The 18,393-nt window shown below is 34.5% G+C and overlaps 1 protein-coding gene and 1 long non-coding RNA gene across 3 annotated transcripts; both read right to left on the reverse strand.

Annotated features, from left to right (window-relative positions):
* Positions 1-352: 352 nt before the first annotated feature.
* LOC133682631 (exocyst complex component SEC10b-like) lies at positions 353-14,172 on the reverse strand. Of its 2 annotated transcripts, none has more exons than XM_062106055.1 (25): positions 14,015-14,172; positions 13,441-13,536; positions 13,074-13,325; positions 12,920-12,994; positions 12,261-12,362; positions 12,127-12,177; positions 11,945-12,050; positions 10,921-11,040; positions 9,667-9,758; positions 9,010-9,178; positions 8,853-8,929; positions 8,629-8,727; positions 8,440-8,530; positions 7,539-7,624; positions 7,282-7,455; positions 6,403-6,456; positions 6,193-6,321; positions 5,960-6,052; positions 5,709-5,855; positions 5,352-5,449; positions 4,351-4,435; positions 2,235-2,293; positions 1,460-1,558; positions 1,293-1,376; positions 353-863 (listed from the first exon to the last, which is right to left on the reverse strand). In XM_062106055.1, exons 2-25 carry the CDS (start codon positions 13,534-13,536, stop codon positions 785-787), a joined length of 2,517 nt encoding a protein of 838 aa, XP_061962039.1. In that variant the 5' UTR covers positions 14,015-14,172; the 3' UTR covers positions 353-784. The 2 variants fall into 2 exon arrangements, with proteins under 2 accessions (XP_061962039.1, XP_061962040.1); XM_062106056.1 differs by having other exon boundaries at positions 13,441-13,539; positions 14,015-14,167.
* A 1,153-nt stretch (positions 14,173-15,325) lies between these two features.
* Positions 15,326-17,677, reverse strand: LOC133682265 (uncharacterized). The gene is made up of 2 exons (XR_009836648.1): positions 16,419-17,677; positions 15,326-16,320 (listed from the first exon to the last, which is right to left on the reverse strand). It is a non-coding gene; the product is annotated as an uncharacterized LOC133682265 (long non-coding RNA).
* Positions 17,678-18,393: the final 716 nt, after the last annotated feature.

Genomic DNA, 18,393 nt, shown 5'->3' on the forward strand with positions numbered 1-18,393 from the left:
GTGATGGCCGTCCTTCAGTCCTAGTTAATAATTAAACACCTCCGGTTTGCCGGCTTAACGAGAAGGAATAAAATACTTTTGGGTGTTTGTTTGTTTCCTTGTTTTCTCCCTACCCAACGATTACACGACGCGATGTCAATCCTTCAGTCCTTGAACGTTGTAACATGAAAACATATTCCTTCTTTCCCTTTATCATTTTTTTTTTTTTGACATCACTCTGTATTTCCTCTTGAAACCTCATATTCAGAAATCTCAACTTTAAACACAAAAAGAAATCAACTCGAAACTGACTTGGAACTTGGAAAACAGACATGCATTGTAAAACAAGATTACGAGTATAACGACTTGGAGATTAAAAAAAAAAAATCACCCCTAAAGTGCCATTTTCATCCCTAAGAGAATCATTTACAAGGACACAACAGACAGCATAATCCTTCTCTGAATCATCAAAGCAAAACTGTGAATCTAATATGTAAAATGACAGTTGAAAATAAAAATCGACCCGCATCTTGCCAACTATGTGTCAATAAAATATACAAGCAAAATGGAAAAGAAAAAAATTCAAAGAAAACTCTACTGTACCGGATTCCTGACCAAGCTGAGCTGAATAGACGGGGGAATAAAGTTTATTTCCAAACTGCTCAACAACTTGGTCTCAGAGCCACAAGCGATCCAGTTAGAGGTGACTGTTGCCCACCAGAGAAAGTGCTCCGTGCGAAGTATCCACCATTTCATGCAAGACATCCAAGAAATATGGAAAATAATATATACATCAGATGCTTTATCAACTAGAGCTTGTCCACAAGGAACTAAGTCTTGATGCAAGTTTAGCACTCTTGTAGTCCTCTCTAAGCTGAATAAACCTGAATTGACAGGCAATCAAAGTTCAGTCATCAGAGAAATAAATAAAAAATAAAAAACCAGAAAGAGGGGGCGGATCCACAATAAAGAAAATCCTTAAATGATAAGACAGAACTTTAACCCTAGAGTTTTGACTGTAGCTAGAAAGATTTTGAGGTATCTCTAAACCACATCCATTGTGTGGGATATGGATTCATAATTCTTTAAAAAAACAAACACTTGATGTTCCATGCAGTCCTAAAGAGTGCATGTGTAGGAGACTAATTCTTTGCTTTATGAAGAACAGAAAGGAAAAGATTTTTGTAGCCAAGTCAACTAGTTTAAAATTAAAACCTACTTTTAGTTGTCTTAAATATTGTATCCACTGTATCAGACTATCAGTACTAACTGTAAAGCAATTCAAGTCAATTCTATAAAAATATACACGATACCTTTGTGCATCTTTGCGTATACTGGGGGTACCCTCAAACAAAGTGGAAAGGCTTTCAGGAGCAACAATGAAGACATTGGCCATTCTGGAGACAAAAATTTCCCGCAGTAAAATTAGATAAGGAATTCTATATCAGTACTGAAATCTTGTCAATGTCTTGCAACTTACATGCCCAACAACTCAAACTTCTCATCAACAGAAGGAGCATTAAAACTACGCACAAATTCTCCATACTCAGTTATATCACGTTTCAACCGCAATCCTCCACTGCAGAGGAGAACCAAAAATAGAACAATTATGCAAAATAACTTGTTGGTGCCATACACAACAAATATTCAAACTCAGAAACTAAGAGATAAATCCAAACAGAAATCACAAGATTAGTGCACAGTTGACGCAATAGATAGGTTAATCAACTTTGGAAGAGAATCAACAAAACTGAATTTATTGAAGTAATTAAACTGGCAAATTCAAACAAAGAAAAGCACATATATCTAGAAGAATCACTCCCAACTTCCAGAATCCCACTAGAACATGGGTCACTGCAAACTCTCAACCACCAAAACATAATCCTCAAATTCAGGGGAAACCCAATCATGAATTATGAGCAACTTCTATGCTCATGAGAAAGCTCCAAAACCAAGGAAAGACAACATAAATTCCAGATCCAGCGTTTCCCCTTTTCCGGATGTTATCATATGTCATGAAAGGTTAAAATGCTTTCTTCAAAGATCTCAACATTTCTTTATTAGATAAGAAACTCACATACTCTTAATGGACTGCAAATAATTCCAACCTGTCAAATGCAGTCACCAACTGAAACATGCTTCTCTTTACAAATAACACCAACCATAACTATAAATGCCAACCAAAGTTTCACCAAACTACTGAGTATAAATGTCAGGTAATTTCATGCATGAAGCATCTGGGCAAGGCAAATTACCTGGGATTAAAAGTGAACTTCTGCCAATGATTAAGCAGCCCCTTGTGCAAGCGAATTCCCTGATATAATAAATGTGTCCATGTTAAGTGTTAAGTTTCTCCGTAAGCACTCTTTCTTCAAAATACTAAAATGTTCCCTTCAGTTATGTATAAACTGAAAAGAGAAAAAAAGCATCTGCATGTAAATCACTATCCCACGCTACCTCCCTTCCCCAAGCAAGAGCACAGACAATGTCAGTTTACCACTGCATTAAGTGAAATTACAGGTCTCAGATCATATTTCTGGAAATCATAATGATCTCCCTTGTTACAGTATATTTCAGGAATGCTTCTAGTATGGGAGGGAAGAGGTTGAATTTGATCCAAATGCCAAGAATGATGGTGTAAGAGATAAGCTTTTCAGTTGAGTCATGTGTTAGAAATGGCACTGGTTATAATCTTGGGAATGCTCATCAGTTTGATGGAATTATGATTTGTTTAAAAAAAGTTCATCATCAGCTATAGCCTTGCCAAAGCAGTGTCCTCAAAGAGCTGAAAGAGTTCACCTGATAGTTTGAACTAGCTACCACACTTCGCCATAGGTTATAGATTTTTCAAACTCGCAAATTTTTCAAACTAGAATGATAAAATCATAAAAGAAAATGAGAAAAAAGGATCCCGGACTGCATGAACTTTCCAAACTCGTTACCCATGTCATTAGATCAAAAACACAACAATGAAGAAACTATGAAGCTCATTCCCCAACAAATCAAATGGAGAAGGATAAAACTTGAAAAAAATCAATCACACAAAAAATTATGATTAAAAGAATAAGGGTTAAAATCAAAATAAAAAATAAATTATAAGGCATCAAAAAAATTTAAATGGGAGAGTTAAATTGAAAAGAAAAAAACTTTAACAAGAGAAAAAAAAATCAAAAGAATGAGAGCTAAATTGAAAACATAAAAAACTTTTATAAAAAGGACCAAGGAAGAAAATAAGCAATCAAAAACATGGGCTGAAATTGAAAAATCTAAAGAAAAGAGAACAAGCGTGCACTTTCTCTGGAAGAGAGAAAAAAGGAGAAAAGAACAACAACTGCCAGCGAAAAACCACTCACTATTTGCTTCCACGCACTGCCTCATAAGGAAGAGGACACGGTAGAGCTTCTAAGGACACGGCAAAAGAATATGTTTGACAACATATGACGTCGCACATCCCACCCAAAGAGTGGGTACGCCACCCATGCGTTGGTGCGTCTTCATCATGCGCCAACAGCCTTTTCAAATAAAAAAATATTTTCCCAAATAAAAAATACCAAAATTCCCTCCATGAACCTGAGAATTACAAAAAAACCATTGTGAAAAGACATCAATGCCCCCAGACTCATGCCTTGATTTTTGTCTTTTATGGGGGTAAAAACATTTTTATTGTACTCTAATAAGTGAAAAATCAAAAAACCTCTTGGTCAACAACTCTATTTTTTTTTACCCAAGGGGTAAATAAGTATTTTGACATTTTTAAAGTTTTTGAAAAGACTAAATAACCTTTGGTCAATAGTTCTAAATTTTGTAGAATTTAGGGGTAAAAACATATTTTTACTGTGCAAAAAATTGAAAAAGACTAACTACCCCCAAACTCTTCTAATGTCCACTGGACCTTTGGAAAACACTAAACTACCCTTATAACAAAGCCTCTCATTTTTCCCACCCAAGGGTAAAATGGTAATTTCACTTTAGCAATCCACTGTAAACTGTGTTTTTAGTTACAATGAAACTCCTACATCATATATAAGGTTTATTTTGATATAAATGCACACCTATTTTCACTTAAAGCTCAGAGGCAATGATTGTTACTTGTGCCAGAAAAGGAAAAGAACAAAATCATTGAAGCAATAATAGTAAATGGAATGCTCAAAACAGTCTTGTTAAAGCAATATCCCCTCCAATGCACCAAGACACTCGTGTCTGAAATAATAAAAAGACAACCTGAAAGCACACATGCCATTCTTTCTTCAACAGTGCACATAAAACTCCTTTATTTGCAGATGCATGAGCAGTCATGACTGATAAGTGAAGGGCAAACTGGACAAACAATTGCAAACAGAAGAGTCAAAAGAATCCCAGAGAAAGACTAACCAATTCAGTCAGGAATGCTTGCTTGTTAAGACCTTCCAATGCAGTGAATGCAGCCTCGAGCACACGTGCAAGATATGCCACAACCCTGGTCAAGATAAATAAAGCAGCTACTATTAATAATGACTGAAATAATGTATTCTTTTGATTAGAGATATGCTATTTGAAGCAGAAACATGACAGAAAAGAAATGAATTGATTCGACTGTCATGGCTATGTTTGTTTTGCAACTGCTTTTGCGTTAGCGGTGCAACAAACACAGTAAAGTGTGTTGTAACAAACCAAACTACGTTTTGTACTGCAGGGCCCACTAAAAAATTGAGTTTGAAACGCAATTATTGTGAAGAAGTTTTTTCATGCTTTTTAAACTGAGTTTCGTAAAACCCTTTTATTTTTGTGTTTCAAAAGCGCTTTTGAAAAAATTTAAAGTTCTATTTTTTTACTTCAAATTAATATTTTTTTTTTGTGTTTTCAGATCATTTTGATGCGTTGATATCAAAAATAATTTTTAAAAAATTAAAAAAAATATTTTAATGCATTTCCAAGTAAAAAACACTTTGAAAAGCAACCGTAACCACACTTCCAAACACAACTACCAAACATTTTATATATGTTTTTTGCTACACATAAACCTCAACCATAATTTTTACCAAACACGTATCTAAATCCAACTAACAACACTTGACCACATTTTTTTTGAACTTATTTTTTTAAAACTACAAAAGCTAACCTCAAAAACAAACACTTATAGATTCATGCTATTAGTAGGTGTATGACTGAACTTGGTTTGAGGCTTGGGACCTTGGGGAACTAAAATAGCAGGCACTTTGTGTTGTCAAAGAGAAACCCCCACTCACCAAGTGTGACAAGAAAACACAAATGAATAAATTTCTAAGAATCCAAAAAATAAAATGGATTGACTTCGTATCACTTATTTCTCAGAAACCCAACAAACATGCTTTTAGTTCAAAACGCAAGTCCCAAGTATATCGAGCTGAATTTACCTTGTGCAGGCATTTGTTGGACGATGATCAGGAGCCATTCCATCATCAGGTGACCGATAATCTGTTGCCTTTTGTTCAGCTGATAGCAATCGCTCTACCTGTGTAGGAGTTTCCCAAAGAAAATTATACGAATGAGAACTTAAAAAATAAGCAGGGAACATATTAGCAAGACATGGGACGATGAAAGCATATTCATGAATAGATGAGTGCATTTCCCTCTGGATATGAAAATATGACTAGAGAAAATAGAATGAAGCATTAATGCAACAAATACAAATGGCAAAGAATTAAAGACCTGCAAGTTTCCATCAGAATCCATGCATTGCTAAAGTAAAAGATTAGGGGTCAAGAACAAACCTCAGCCATAACAGTTTCAATGCATTGTTGAAGCCCCTTATAAGCTGCAGCCTCTGCACTGGACATGGCTGTTGCCATTTCTTCGCATGAAGCAGCATGTGCGCCATCCACGGGTAGTAAGAGGCGAGATATGGAATTTGCAAAATACTGAAGATGAAAGTTGAAGCCATTTTAAGTTCTCTATATATCACAGGATTCTCCTTTTAGCCAATTTAACAAAAAGTTAGTAGTGTCAATGCAATCCAACATACTTGCTGCACTATAGCCACACTACTTCCACAACGTTGTACAGCAACCATGAAAGATCTGAAACTGCTCTCACCAGCAGCAGCAGCAGCTTCTGCCTGCATCTCAACATCAATCTCACTTAAGCACACTATTCTGAGTACATGTACATCACCTTTATATGAAACTACATGATAGGTATATCTCATAAAGAAGGGGTAATGATAGAGCAAGCAAAGGTATATGATCAGGTACTTACAGCAGAGGCAGCTGCAGCAGCAACCCTTCTACTAACACTCGTTCCCAGCACAAACCGTTCCCTTAGAGCTGCAGCTTCAGTGAGGCCGTCTCTAGCCCGTTCAAGACCTTCTGTTATATATTGCCCTACCTACATTTTATTGTTGAAAATTAAAATCTGAGATAACCATGGCATAAATTAACAAAGAACTGGATTTAGTAAGCAACTTACTTGATCTAGCATGCAAGTGAACACTGCTTTCACATTGGATGCAAGCGTAGCAGGCTGCAGAAAAGCATGTTTGGAATCAATCAATAAAATACCAGTGAAATATTTGTAGCTTTTATAAATAAAGAAAAATAACACATTCATATTTTCTTTTTCAGAGAGAAGAATAGAAATAAAAGTTCCATCAGACCCAAAATGGCTAATCCTCATTTCATTTCATTTTTTCTAACCCAACATCCTGCGTAAAACATGTATAATTCTTCTAAATTCTAACCATCCATTCTTTTGATTATGTGTTATTTGATACCATTTGATTCATTGTCTTAGACATGGGGCTGGATAACATAAACCATATCAAACTACAAGTGGATGGAAGCCTTAACACCCACAAGAAGGCCAAGACAATCCACAACTGAAGGTGGTAAAGACAATTCCAAGCATCCAAAAGAGACTATTTCAAATGTCATCTGCAAATATACATTTTAATCACATGTCCATTAGAAGATAAAACAAAGGACAATTCGACAATCTTATCCATGTACCAGGACAAATAATCAAAGTAGCCTCGTGTAAATCTATGCATCTTCCAATATAGCTACAATTTCATGGATGCTTGTTAACCTTACTTTACTGGAGGAAAGAAAGAAAAAGGTTATCTATAAGAAAAAGAATTTCGGACAAGGGCACAGGATTCCCAGATGACTTGACCAAAAAGGAACATTTAATCATTCAAAAATAGAGATAGCTACTGCTTAATTACCCTTTAGATAACTGAAAAAGAGTACTCAAGCATTTTACATTAAATCCCATGATATATAGAACAGCTATACAAGAGCTCTCAGTATTAGACAAGGTATATTTGATCGCAGAATTGAATATTACCAGAGATGAAAACAAAGCACATCTTGATATTGCTTCCTCATTCCACCGCACAAATTCTGTCACAACTGTTACAGATATCTGCTGGTGGGAAGATGCTACAGAAGCCCCTTTTGAGCGCCCAATAGTCCCAGTTGATTCAGAAAGATGCTGGCTCTCAGCACGCAGTTCTTCCATCTGCATATCATGGTACAGTCTATTGTCACCAAAGAAAAATGTGGTCTGGAAATTTGATATATATTAAAAAAAATCACATGAACCTTTGCTTGATATAGCTGTCTAAGAGAGGCCTGCTCATGTTCAGGATATTCATCCTTGTGGGAAGAGAACAGAGACTCTGTGAGGCCTGTATCAACAAAGAAAGTCACTAAGACACGGAAATAAAAGAGGAAAAATTCTGCAAGATGTTGGACAAATGTTACAAGTATTGGTTGATATACACATTCATCAAGTCATGTTAACACTTTTATTCGGGAAATCAGTCACATTGTCAACTATGATTTGCAGTAACATATTTAAATACATCAAATCTCAGTGGCAATCTCTGCTACCAAGAAAAGAGAAATTTTCTGAATTGAAGAAATCCACAAGTTCATTAAACTATGCCCAAACTTTTCATAGAAGCTTGAAAATTTATTTTAATTCATTTCTAAACCATTCAAACTCGTATTCTACAATAGAAGGCAAAAAAGACTAAAATTTCCAGAATTTGTCATACACTACTTGGAAGAGCTAATACTATGATTGTAGAAGGTAATGCCAGTTGAAGTTATTATAGAATATCCATATATTTGAAGTAATCAGAGACAGAATCAACAACTTAGCTCCCAAACAACTGGGAATAAGTCACCAGGAATCATCCAACATGATTATCTCTGTTTTTCTATTTCTTTTTTCATTTTGGTTGAGCAGGAGTGTGGAGGATGGGGTGGTAGGAATGATCCCACTACCCTGCAGCCCTGGTATTACCTGGGATCACATAGAGAAAAGACTACCCCTTGCAACATGACATCATTAGCTTTCCACAATATTCAAATATTGAGAAAGACAGGCCCAGTTCATCTTTCTTCATCAATTGATGATGTTCTACACCCATATTGCTGATGATTACACATCTAATATTCACAAAATTACCAAGAATCAAGAAAGTTAATTAATTACCCTCAACATCTAAGTCACCACATCCCATGGCTCGTAGATCTCTAGCCAGTTCCTGAGTCTTCTCATATGCCACTGCTAGCATTCTAAGATACTGAAGCCTCAAGTCAAACACAAAAAAAGTTAAGATCTGATTGTTGCTTCAGACTGAAACTAAGCTAAAAACAGTTTGGACCAAGCAATTCTACATACCAATAAAAGTCCACCTTCTTCCATGGGAGGTAAATTCACAAGAGATGGTTTCACTAACAATTTATCCAAAAGAGCTGTAACTCGCTGCTCTAAAACTCTCTGCACATGTATGGAAAACATCAAAAATATGAATTCACAACAAAAAAATATCATATGCCTTGTGCAATTTGAATAAGACGGCGTAAAACATGAGGTATGGTAAAAAACAAATCCTGCCCAGATACCTGAACTAAAATTGACATGACATCATTAGGAGAAGGGAATACTGCCATAATAGTAGCAGCTTCTTTACGGACAGTGTCTGCAGGAGAGAATTGAAGATTTTTAACAATCCTTGGAAGAATGTGATCTTTGCTTGAGATAAATGGCTATTTTCCAAACCTGTGATTTCTTTGAACAAGGAAGAAAGTCCACGAGCAACATTGCTTGGACTAGCATGAGAACCCTGATCACCAAGAACCAATCTAGTGTCTGCATTCATGACTTCCACATCAATGAACATTGGACGTGTTGCCACGTAATGTTGCATGGCACTTGTGCCCCTGTTGAACTGTAATGCAAAAGGAAACCCGAGAGTTAAACAGGAAAAAGAAAACAGAAAAGAAAACATTTCAACAGATTTGCAAGATCCCCTTATAAATGGAAGATCCATCTTATTTCAAACAAAGATGAAAAAGAATCAGAAGGAAACAAAAATAACTAAAATTTATGGCTTAAACAACCTCCCTCCCGTTTTTTCACCAAAAAGGGCAGAAAGGAATAGCAAATTTGTTGGCATTCTGGACCAATTCCTGCAAGTCTGGGGGACTTTTCTGCTTATTTTCCAATCATCACTTATTCTGATGCAATTTGGACTTGAAGACTTCAGTTCAAAGAGGAAAGTAGGAAAGATTATGTCGAATCAGTCAGTTCAACCCCATATGGTAAACAATAGGACTCCCCCACACCCAGTATAATGTAGACATGTTCAGGTGATCCCCAGTCAAGATGTTTGGCAACAAAAGTATCCTTTCCGGTCACATTTTATAAAAAATTCACCTGAGATAAAATTTTAGCACATTCTGCCATGGTCGATAATTCTCTTTTCTGTGATGCTGCATCAAACCGAGCCAACAATCTATTCTCCAGTTCTGCATGAAAAATATTAAGAGGAAAAAATCATCACTGCAACGTTATGATAAACAAAAGAAACAAATCCACCAATCATGAACAACTTTACAATTCACTTATGTTTATTTTTATTTTATTTTATTTTATTTTGGGAGGGGAATGGGCATGAGGGATGGGCTACAACCTTCCATGACCACATGGCTTTAATGCCTACTGGTAATCAACAGACTAAAAAATACAACAGGATCACAAAATTCTCAGAATTCTGAACAAGGAAATCTCCAGACAATGAATGCATGGTGATAATTGCTTTTATCAAAATATCCTTTGAAACCCAACATTCAAAATTTGGATTAAAAGGAGATGCGTAAAAGCCAGTAATGATTTTTCTTCGAAGCATCATGATCTGCATAGCTTTTCTTCCTGCTTTGCCAATATGGAAATGAGTTTTTTTAGGGTAAAAGGAGAAAGTATTATTAGAAGAAAGGAATTGCATGGTAAAATTGTAGAAAGAAACATCTTTTGAAAAGGCAAGTAGACAACCATCTAAATCAAAATAACATAGCGCTCCAATCCATTTATTGGGAAGTGCCCCTCAAGAATCCTGCTGACGTGAGAATTCAAAGCCCAGAAGACTATCCTATATTCCACAACAACCGACTGTCTGTGAAGTGATGAGAGAAAAACCTTCACTCCTCTCCATCAAAATGCACATACAGCATATCTCCATAAAGAACTAAATATTTTCTCCATAAAAACCCCCAGAAGAATCCAACACTGCTTCTTCTACTGTCCTCAGGATCACCCAAGACTCACTACTAAATTGCAAACAATCTTTGAAACATATCCCAAGCTGCAAGGCTATGCAGAAAGAAATCACTCCAAGATTCTTCATTATGATGGAAAATAACACAAATAATAGGAGATTAGGCCATATGGAAATGGGTTTGTAAATTCTTTCTCATGATACCACAAGCTAGTCCTTTTCTTCAAAGCTGATGATGTTTGAGCATATATGGTATAACTATTAATAATTATTAAACCATACTGTTTGTTATTTGGACCTACTTTGTTACTATTTTTCACTACCCACTAAATCATTCTATTGTTTGATGCACCGTATATGAACTTCCTGTGGCAGTAATAACAATAATCAAAAAGAACAATATGCTGAACCCATACCGTTGCAGTAATCCTGAAGATTAGCAACTGCAACTTCTAATCCTCTGCTTGCGGTTGCATTTCCCATAACAGATGGTACGGATAAGCCTTGTCTTCCAAGATCTTCCTCAGCAAATGACCCTAAAAAACACAAAAGTAACAAAAAACTCACATGGCTGTGAAAAGCAAACAAGAGCTACTGCATAAATATTTAAAAGGATTCTTTGTTATTGAAGAATTTCACAATTCACAAATTATTTGTTTGTTTTTTCTACTTGTGCTTATTTAAATAAATCACATAGTTTAAAACAAATTTCACTGTGAATTCAGCACTCTAATGCCTCACTATTATCCAAAAGAATGGGTCAAATTGATTTTCCTTAATTTATGGAAAAGCTACAACATTCCAAATCTACTAAAAAATTTGTATTTCATCAGAATAGATCCAACCAAAATACCGGGAATACTTTAAGAGAAGATTTCAATGAAAATCCAAATGACAATATAGATGAATAAAACTTCTAGCAATCAAGTCGGATGAAAAGGATATCACTTAATCTGGTGTGACAATAGTATTGGATGAGTTTAGAAGTATTTACTAAAACAAGAAGATATTATCACAGAAAAGAGGGGGAGGGAGCAGCAGTGGATTTAAATGATTCAATGTATAAAGTTAGGATTAGGACTGAAGTAAAGCAGACTAATTAAAGGAGATGGAAAGCTACAGCTAAGCTGCAAGGGTACTCGCTACTGTCTCAAAGAAAAAGGAGGGGAGGGAGGGAGCGGCAGTGGATTTAAATGATTCAATGTATAGAGTTAGGATTAGGACTGAAGTAAAACAGACTAATTAAAGGAGATGGAAAGCTACAGCTAAGCTGCAAGGGTACTCGCTACTGTCTCAAAGAAAAAACGAAAAGAAGAAGAATGCATGACTGATATAGAAAAACAATTTAGTTAGTCCAAAAGGCTCATGCAGCATAACAAGAACTTGAGGTTGCAGAATTATGCAATTTCAAAGCTTTGTAAGAACATAATGTCATCTTACGTAATTTCTGTGCAATTGAAGCAGCCTCAGCAACACGGCTGTCATCCGAAAACAGAGGTGAAAGTTCCATTAGGTCACCTGGGCTGCCATTGAATTCCATCAAATACTGCAAAAATTATGTAAACAAGGTGTTAATGCATTTTGAGCTAAGGAAAGCATAAAAATAAGTTGACAGACAGTACCTTTATGAGTTCTATTGTTTGACTAGCTGTTTCCCTTTGAGCATCAGCACTCTGATAAGATCATAATAAAAAGCGTTAAATAACTATAGACTGAATACTTAGCAAATTATAATCGAGCATGGGAAAAATTTTACCTGCAAATGGTCTCCTATTTTGGCAGCAGTCTGTCCAACACTTGAAATACGTGAGTCAAGCCTAGCGAAACTATCAAACAAGCCATCTACACCCTGTTCCAGCTGAAAAGATAAAAATACATAGCAAATGGTAACTATGTTAGATGGATCTCGGAAACAGAACAAAGAGAAACAAAATGATTGTATCTTAGAGGAGCCAAACCAACCAAATTCCCCTTGAGACCTAAAAACCTCTTGCCAAAAATGAAAGAAACCACACACCTTTCATTCTCAAATTTCTGGATTCTACATATTGCATAAAACTCTCAACTTTACTTTTCTTTCTATTTCTTTTTATTTCAAAAAGAATACATTCTTTTGATTGTCCAACTTCTATTCTGCTTTACTTTTAATCTAATCATATATAACATTAACCACTAAAAATCAAATGGCAAGTAATTACTATATAATATCACCGAACTAAAGGAAATGGAATTAACTTACACACACATGTACGCGCGTGTCTGCTATAGAGATCTAATCTAGGATAAAAAATAAATAAGCTTTTGCAGTTTACTTCAAAATAAAAATCAGTTTTTTATTTATTTATTGATACCTCTTCTCCAGTATAGTTTTTACAATGATTCAAAACACATGCACCCAGACACCCAAAAACTCACCTCAGCAAGTGTTTTACGGTGCTTAGAATCTTGGACAGAAACCTCCTTCTTGAGATTGTAGAGCCTTCCGTCAATCTTCAATCCAAAAACAAAATGTCAGCAGAAAAAAAAATTACGACCTCAGAAATTTCATCACATACTCCCAACAATCTACCTGTTTTCGGAGGTCTATCAACTCCGTACAAGAATCCCTAAACAAAGACAAAAGACCATCCACTTCAGGAAATAAGGGAGAAGACAACCCTTGCGCCAATTTTGCTGCGTCAGATGGGGCTCTTATATCCCCATTTGCTAACATATCACTCCCACCTATATTACCTTCAGCTGAATCTGCTTCTTCATCTTGGAAAGATGGGAGCAGATCATTTACAAGGTTGCCAAATAACGCATCAAATGAAAAATCACCCTACAAAATGAATTTGGAATATAAATTTTAACATTAATTAAGTAAAAAAAAATAGATCCTAAATGAGGTATGATACCAAGTTTTCCTCGTAAAAACTCCACTGTCTATTCCTTACCTTAAAATCATCTATATCGAGAATGAGGGGAACAGAGGCAACTGATGAAGATTTTGAATTTCTATCACTCCAGATTCCATCTCTGCTCTGTTTCATCTGCTTCTCATTATCCATATCATCGTTAATCATCACCATAAGTTAAAATTTCAAGAAAATTGATAATTATGGTATCGATTTTTCAGAAACCTAACCAAAACTTCATAATCATCAAATGAGGAGCAAAATAGTAAGTGTGCCAAAAAGATTTATCTTAAGTGAGCTGATTTTTGTTTTGAGTAAGTTCTAAGCTGGAAATTTCATTTCAGATAAACCTAAATAACAAAAAAAGTACAGAATTTAATCCAAATTTATCTCTCGTTTTCTTCAATTTTCTCATCAACCAAACAAAAAGGAAAAACTAATCCGGCTTCCTATCCAGCAATTAATCACAGATAAATCCATTAAAAAAATACTCAATCGATCAAAAATATCACAAGATCACTGTAACACTCCTCCATTAAATCTGAGAAAATTCAATGAAAACCAAAGCGCGTGCAGTTTACAGATCATGAATTAGAAATGGTAAAACGATTACCTCGTTAGTGATTGAATGAGAAGGAACGAAACGCAGAGACGATGTCCAGAAACAGGATTTGGGTCTTAATTTCAAAGATTTTGGTTCGGTAGATCGAGCTTTTGATGAGAAACAAAGAGGGAGAGACAAGAAAACAGACTGTTCATCAACGAAAACTACAATGAAATTATTTTTGTATTTAATACAGTTACGCTTTTGCCCCTGGCGGTGTTCTCAGAGGCAATCGTGATGGTGGGTAGGGGTAGATTGGGGAATTAGGATGCGAGGTTATTAAATTATTTTTTTTTATTGATATTAAAAATAAATTTAAAAAATAAAAAATAAATATATAATATTAATATAATTCTAAATAAAATAAACACTTTAAAACACAATACTACCACTGTTTCAAACAGAATTCAAAGCTGTTTTTTTTTCCCTTGCTTTTTGTTGCTGTGTTTGTTTTCATGCTTCAGAAAAGGTAGGCAGGGGAGGGGTAAAAAAAGCGAACGAAAATGTTGTTTTGATAAATTAATATCCCAATTATCTCCATAGAATAATAATTTGTTATTTTACTGGTGCCATATATTCTTTTTTAATTACAGAAAATGAGTACATTTCTCTTTTGTTTTAAATATAAAATAAAATTAATTTGAATATTTATAACCTTGTTAATCCAAGTTTCGACTGGTCTAGATTAAAAAAAAAATAAAAAATATTAATTAACCTGGTTAAAATTCGACTCCAATTGATTTTTTTAAAAATATATATATTATTATTTTAATTCTTTTAAAAAGATTAGGGTTGATTTGTGACTAAAATTTTATCTATGATTAAGTTTTTTTTTTATTAATATGAGTGTTCAAATCAACTTGCATGTATCTCGATTAATTTTATGAACCTTAAAATTAATCACTATATAAATTTTTAGTGATTAAAAAAAACTCAACTCATAATTATTAAAAAAATAAATTTAAACCATTGATTAGAGCAAACTACATCCCAGATCAAGTTTTACAGCCATGTGTAACACTACTGTGTGCGTGTGTGATGGGAGATGTGGAAATGATTCCTGCTGCTTCTACATGCGAGATCAAGCGTTGAAAAGTTGAAGCACCGAAAGGACTGGTTGCACGGAGTTGTTCCATGAATTATCGCACCTTTCCAGCTTGCATAATAAGTTTCAAGCTCCCTTGTTTCGATGGTTCCATGAGAAACCAGATTAATATATCAAAGCAAGAAAACAAGATTCCCTTGTTCTGATTGTATGGAGTTTGGTTTGGTCGCTTCCAAGTGCCAACAGCCTCGGAAGTAGAACGTGGGCGGATCATCTATCGGAAAGCCTTATGCTGCGGACTTCACGAGAGTTATTCACAACGGTGCTGGAAAATTCATCTGTATTTTTCCAAGCCCCACTGGAAAAATTAACTCAAAGGAGGTGGAGCTACACAGGATTACTGAAGCTTTAGAAATAAGCTCCACCAATAAAAACACAACTAGCTAATCAGATTCATGAAACACAATCAAGTGGCTAAAAACTCTAGCCGCTGCTCCTTGGAAATGCAGAGGTATTCTAAATTCAAGAGCAAAGCTGAAGCAGCTCTTCAACAATTTAAATTCACCCGCACAAGAAGAGGTTCAAATCACTGTGCAGAACCCCCGACAAACAAGAAGTCGAGCATGCTAGTCATCTGATAGCATGGATGTAATCTGCAAACAACCCTGTATCTTGTCTGCCCCTGTTTGTTATTCATACCTGGTGATGATTTCTGCATTCTATAGGTCTTCGCTGCAACACTTTTGCTCATAATTATTAGACTCAATCTGTTATTAGACTCGGTTTGGTTGTGGGTTTATCAGGACAATTTAAAATAAAACAAAGCTATTTTAGTTTTTTTTAAATAAAAAAATATCATTTTAGATAAACATAAAAATAAAAAATCATTGGATTTAAAACTGATCAATCTCCATTTAAAATAAAACCTTAAAGTTAACAAGTTTGCCTTTCTAATCATTTGTAATTTATTTATAATTGTATAATATTTTTTAAAAGTATTTTTTACATGAAAACTTATTAAAATATTTTTTCAGATTTATTTTTTTACATTAATATATCAAAATATTTTTAAAAAATATTAATTTAATATTTTTTATATTAAACACAATTTTAAAACACAAGGCAAATGCAATCTAACTTTATAACACTAGATCTCTTGATTCTCGTGAAAATAAAACAGTACCTCGACTTGTCATACTCCGCACGCCTCGATTCAATTGAACTTCATAGTACGCACAAATGAAACGATGTTGGACTTAGTAATCATTTTCTACAGAAAATATTAACAAAAAATCACTGAAATTCCGATTTAACGTCATTTTATGATCCTCCATAATCACCACAAAATCAAAAGGAGTAAGAATCAACCTGATCATTAAATATAACCGCAAGGAGACAAAATCCACAGGCAAAAGATTACCAGCTGCATCTTCATGCCTCCTCAGCAAACTTCTAATGTTTGCAAGTATCATAAAGTATAAAACATCAACGGTTATTTTGTCAGGGGCCAAACCAGCAATTTAAGAAACTGGGTTGTCACTTGTCAGTGCTCCTCCGAGAAGATGAGAAAATTAACAAATAATTTCCAGACATCTAATACAAGCCAAACTAGGCATGACTCGAAGGGAAGACGGCTAGATGGTGGTGATTCTCGGAAAGAAAATGGAAAATGCCACGTAACAGCTTCCCCAAAAGTTTTTCATGAAATTAAAACAAACTTTCCCAGAAGATTATAATAATCAAAAGAAATACCAGTGATAATTGGATTCTACGTTTACACACGCATGTACACAGCATAGCAGGCAAGGTTTTGTATGCCCAGAACTTCTACCAATCTTCTTAATTTCTTGTGGTTATAAAAATAATTCAATAAAGATGCTGATTAAAACAACAACATTACGTTAAAAAAATAAATGAAAAGATCCAAATTAAGATTATAATCCAGTTTTCTAATTACGCTGTTGACTATGTCTCAAAGCATAATTACTACCTCGTTGTGAAATTCCAAAACCTATCAATCTTGTCCTTTTAATCAGCATAAGTTCCATGACCTTCTACTTGCAACCCGAGAAAAATCATACCCTGTATCTATCTTTCTGAAAAGAATGTTGCAATATTCTAATTTCTCTAACTGGACTATTCAAAGTTCTAACATAACCCTCAGCGCGCATCGGAGACCCGCTATTTCTCTTAGGAATTGGATGCCTTAAAAGGTTGTAACATTATTACCTTTGGCTCGGCATCAGAGTTCATCTTCGACGCCTTCTTTTTCTCCGAGAGAGAATCCAGAAGCCACCTTGGACCTGGAGCTGGAGGGCAAGTGTTCAGGATAGGTATTTTGTGTTCCTCCCCAGTCGGGGTCTTGCAATCCCATGTCGTCTCTGGTATTTTATGTCTCAGCCCGGTTGGGGTTTTACAATCCATTGTCATCTCTGTTTCTTCGTCTTTGTTAACTGGACTAGTATTTACCTTTAGGGTTTCCCTTTCCAAGCTTGGTATCATCATATGATCTTCGATTCTGTAATTTTCTTTTCTTTTCTTTTCTTTTCTTTTTCTTCTGGTGAATTGAGTTTAGGAAAAAAGGTTAGGGTCGGGAATAGAAAAGAGAAGCAAAAGAGCGTATGAAATTAGGCAGGATTTATTGGAGTCACTGTTACCACTTATTGCTTATTATAATTGGACTGGGATAGATTTTTTAAAAAGAATATATATTAAAATAATATTTTTTTATTTTTAAAAATTTATTTTTCACATCAAAATTATTTAAAAATTATTAATTTAATTTTTTTTTAGTAGACTTCAACCCTATAAAAACACTTCCTTTTCTAGTTTTTTTCTTTTTAATTTCGGTTTTAAATTTCTTAGAGCCGAATACTATATGCCAGCTCATGTGTATGTCCATGTATTAATAAATTATTTTATTATATAAATTTAAATTAAATTTGTTAAGGTATTTTATTTAAAGAACTAAAAAAATATATGTCACGTGATTTGAAAATAACCTTTTCAAAATACAAGGTAATTGCTTAAAAATACAAAACATATATATAATCTTACTGTTTTGAAAATTGATGACCAGATTTTTTCTCATGCTATCAAAAATAAAAAATAAAAAATCTAGTTGTGATTAATCTTCTTAAGACGCTCATTATGATTATATATAATTAAGATTATTTAATTTACTGAAGTTATATGATATGATTTACGTTCATTGAAAATATAAGGATACAATAACCAATCCAAAAACAATAATAAAATTATTCTTTCATGTATATAATTATGGACTGAGAAGGAAACTAAATTATGATATTATAGTAAGATAATTTATATAATAACTAATAGT

The sequence above is a fragment of the Populus nigra genome, chromosome 2, assembly GCF_951802175.1.
Source record: "Populus nigra chromosome 2, ddPopNigr1.1, whole genome shotgun sequence".
Taxonomy (NCBI): Eukaryota; Viridiplantae; Streptophyta; class Magnoliopsida; order Malpighiales; family Salicaceae; genus Populus; species Populus nigra.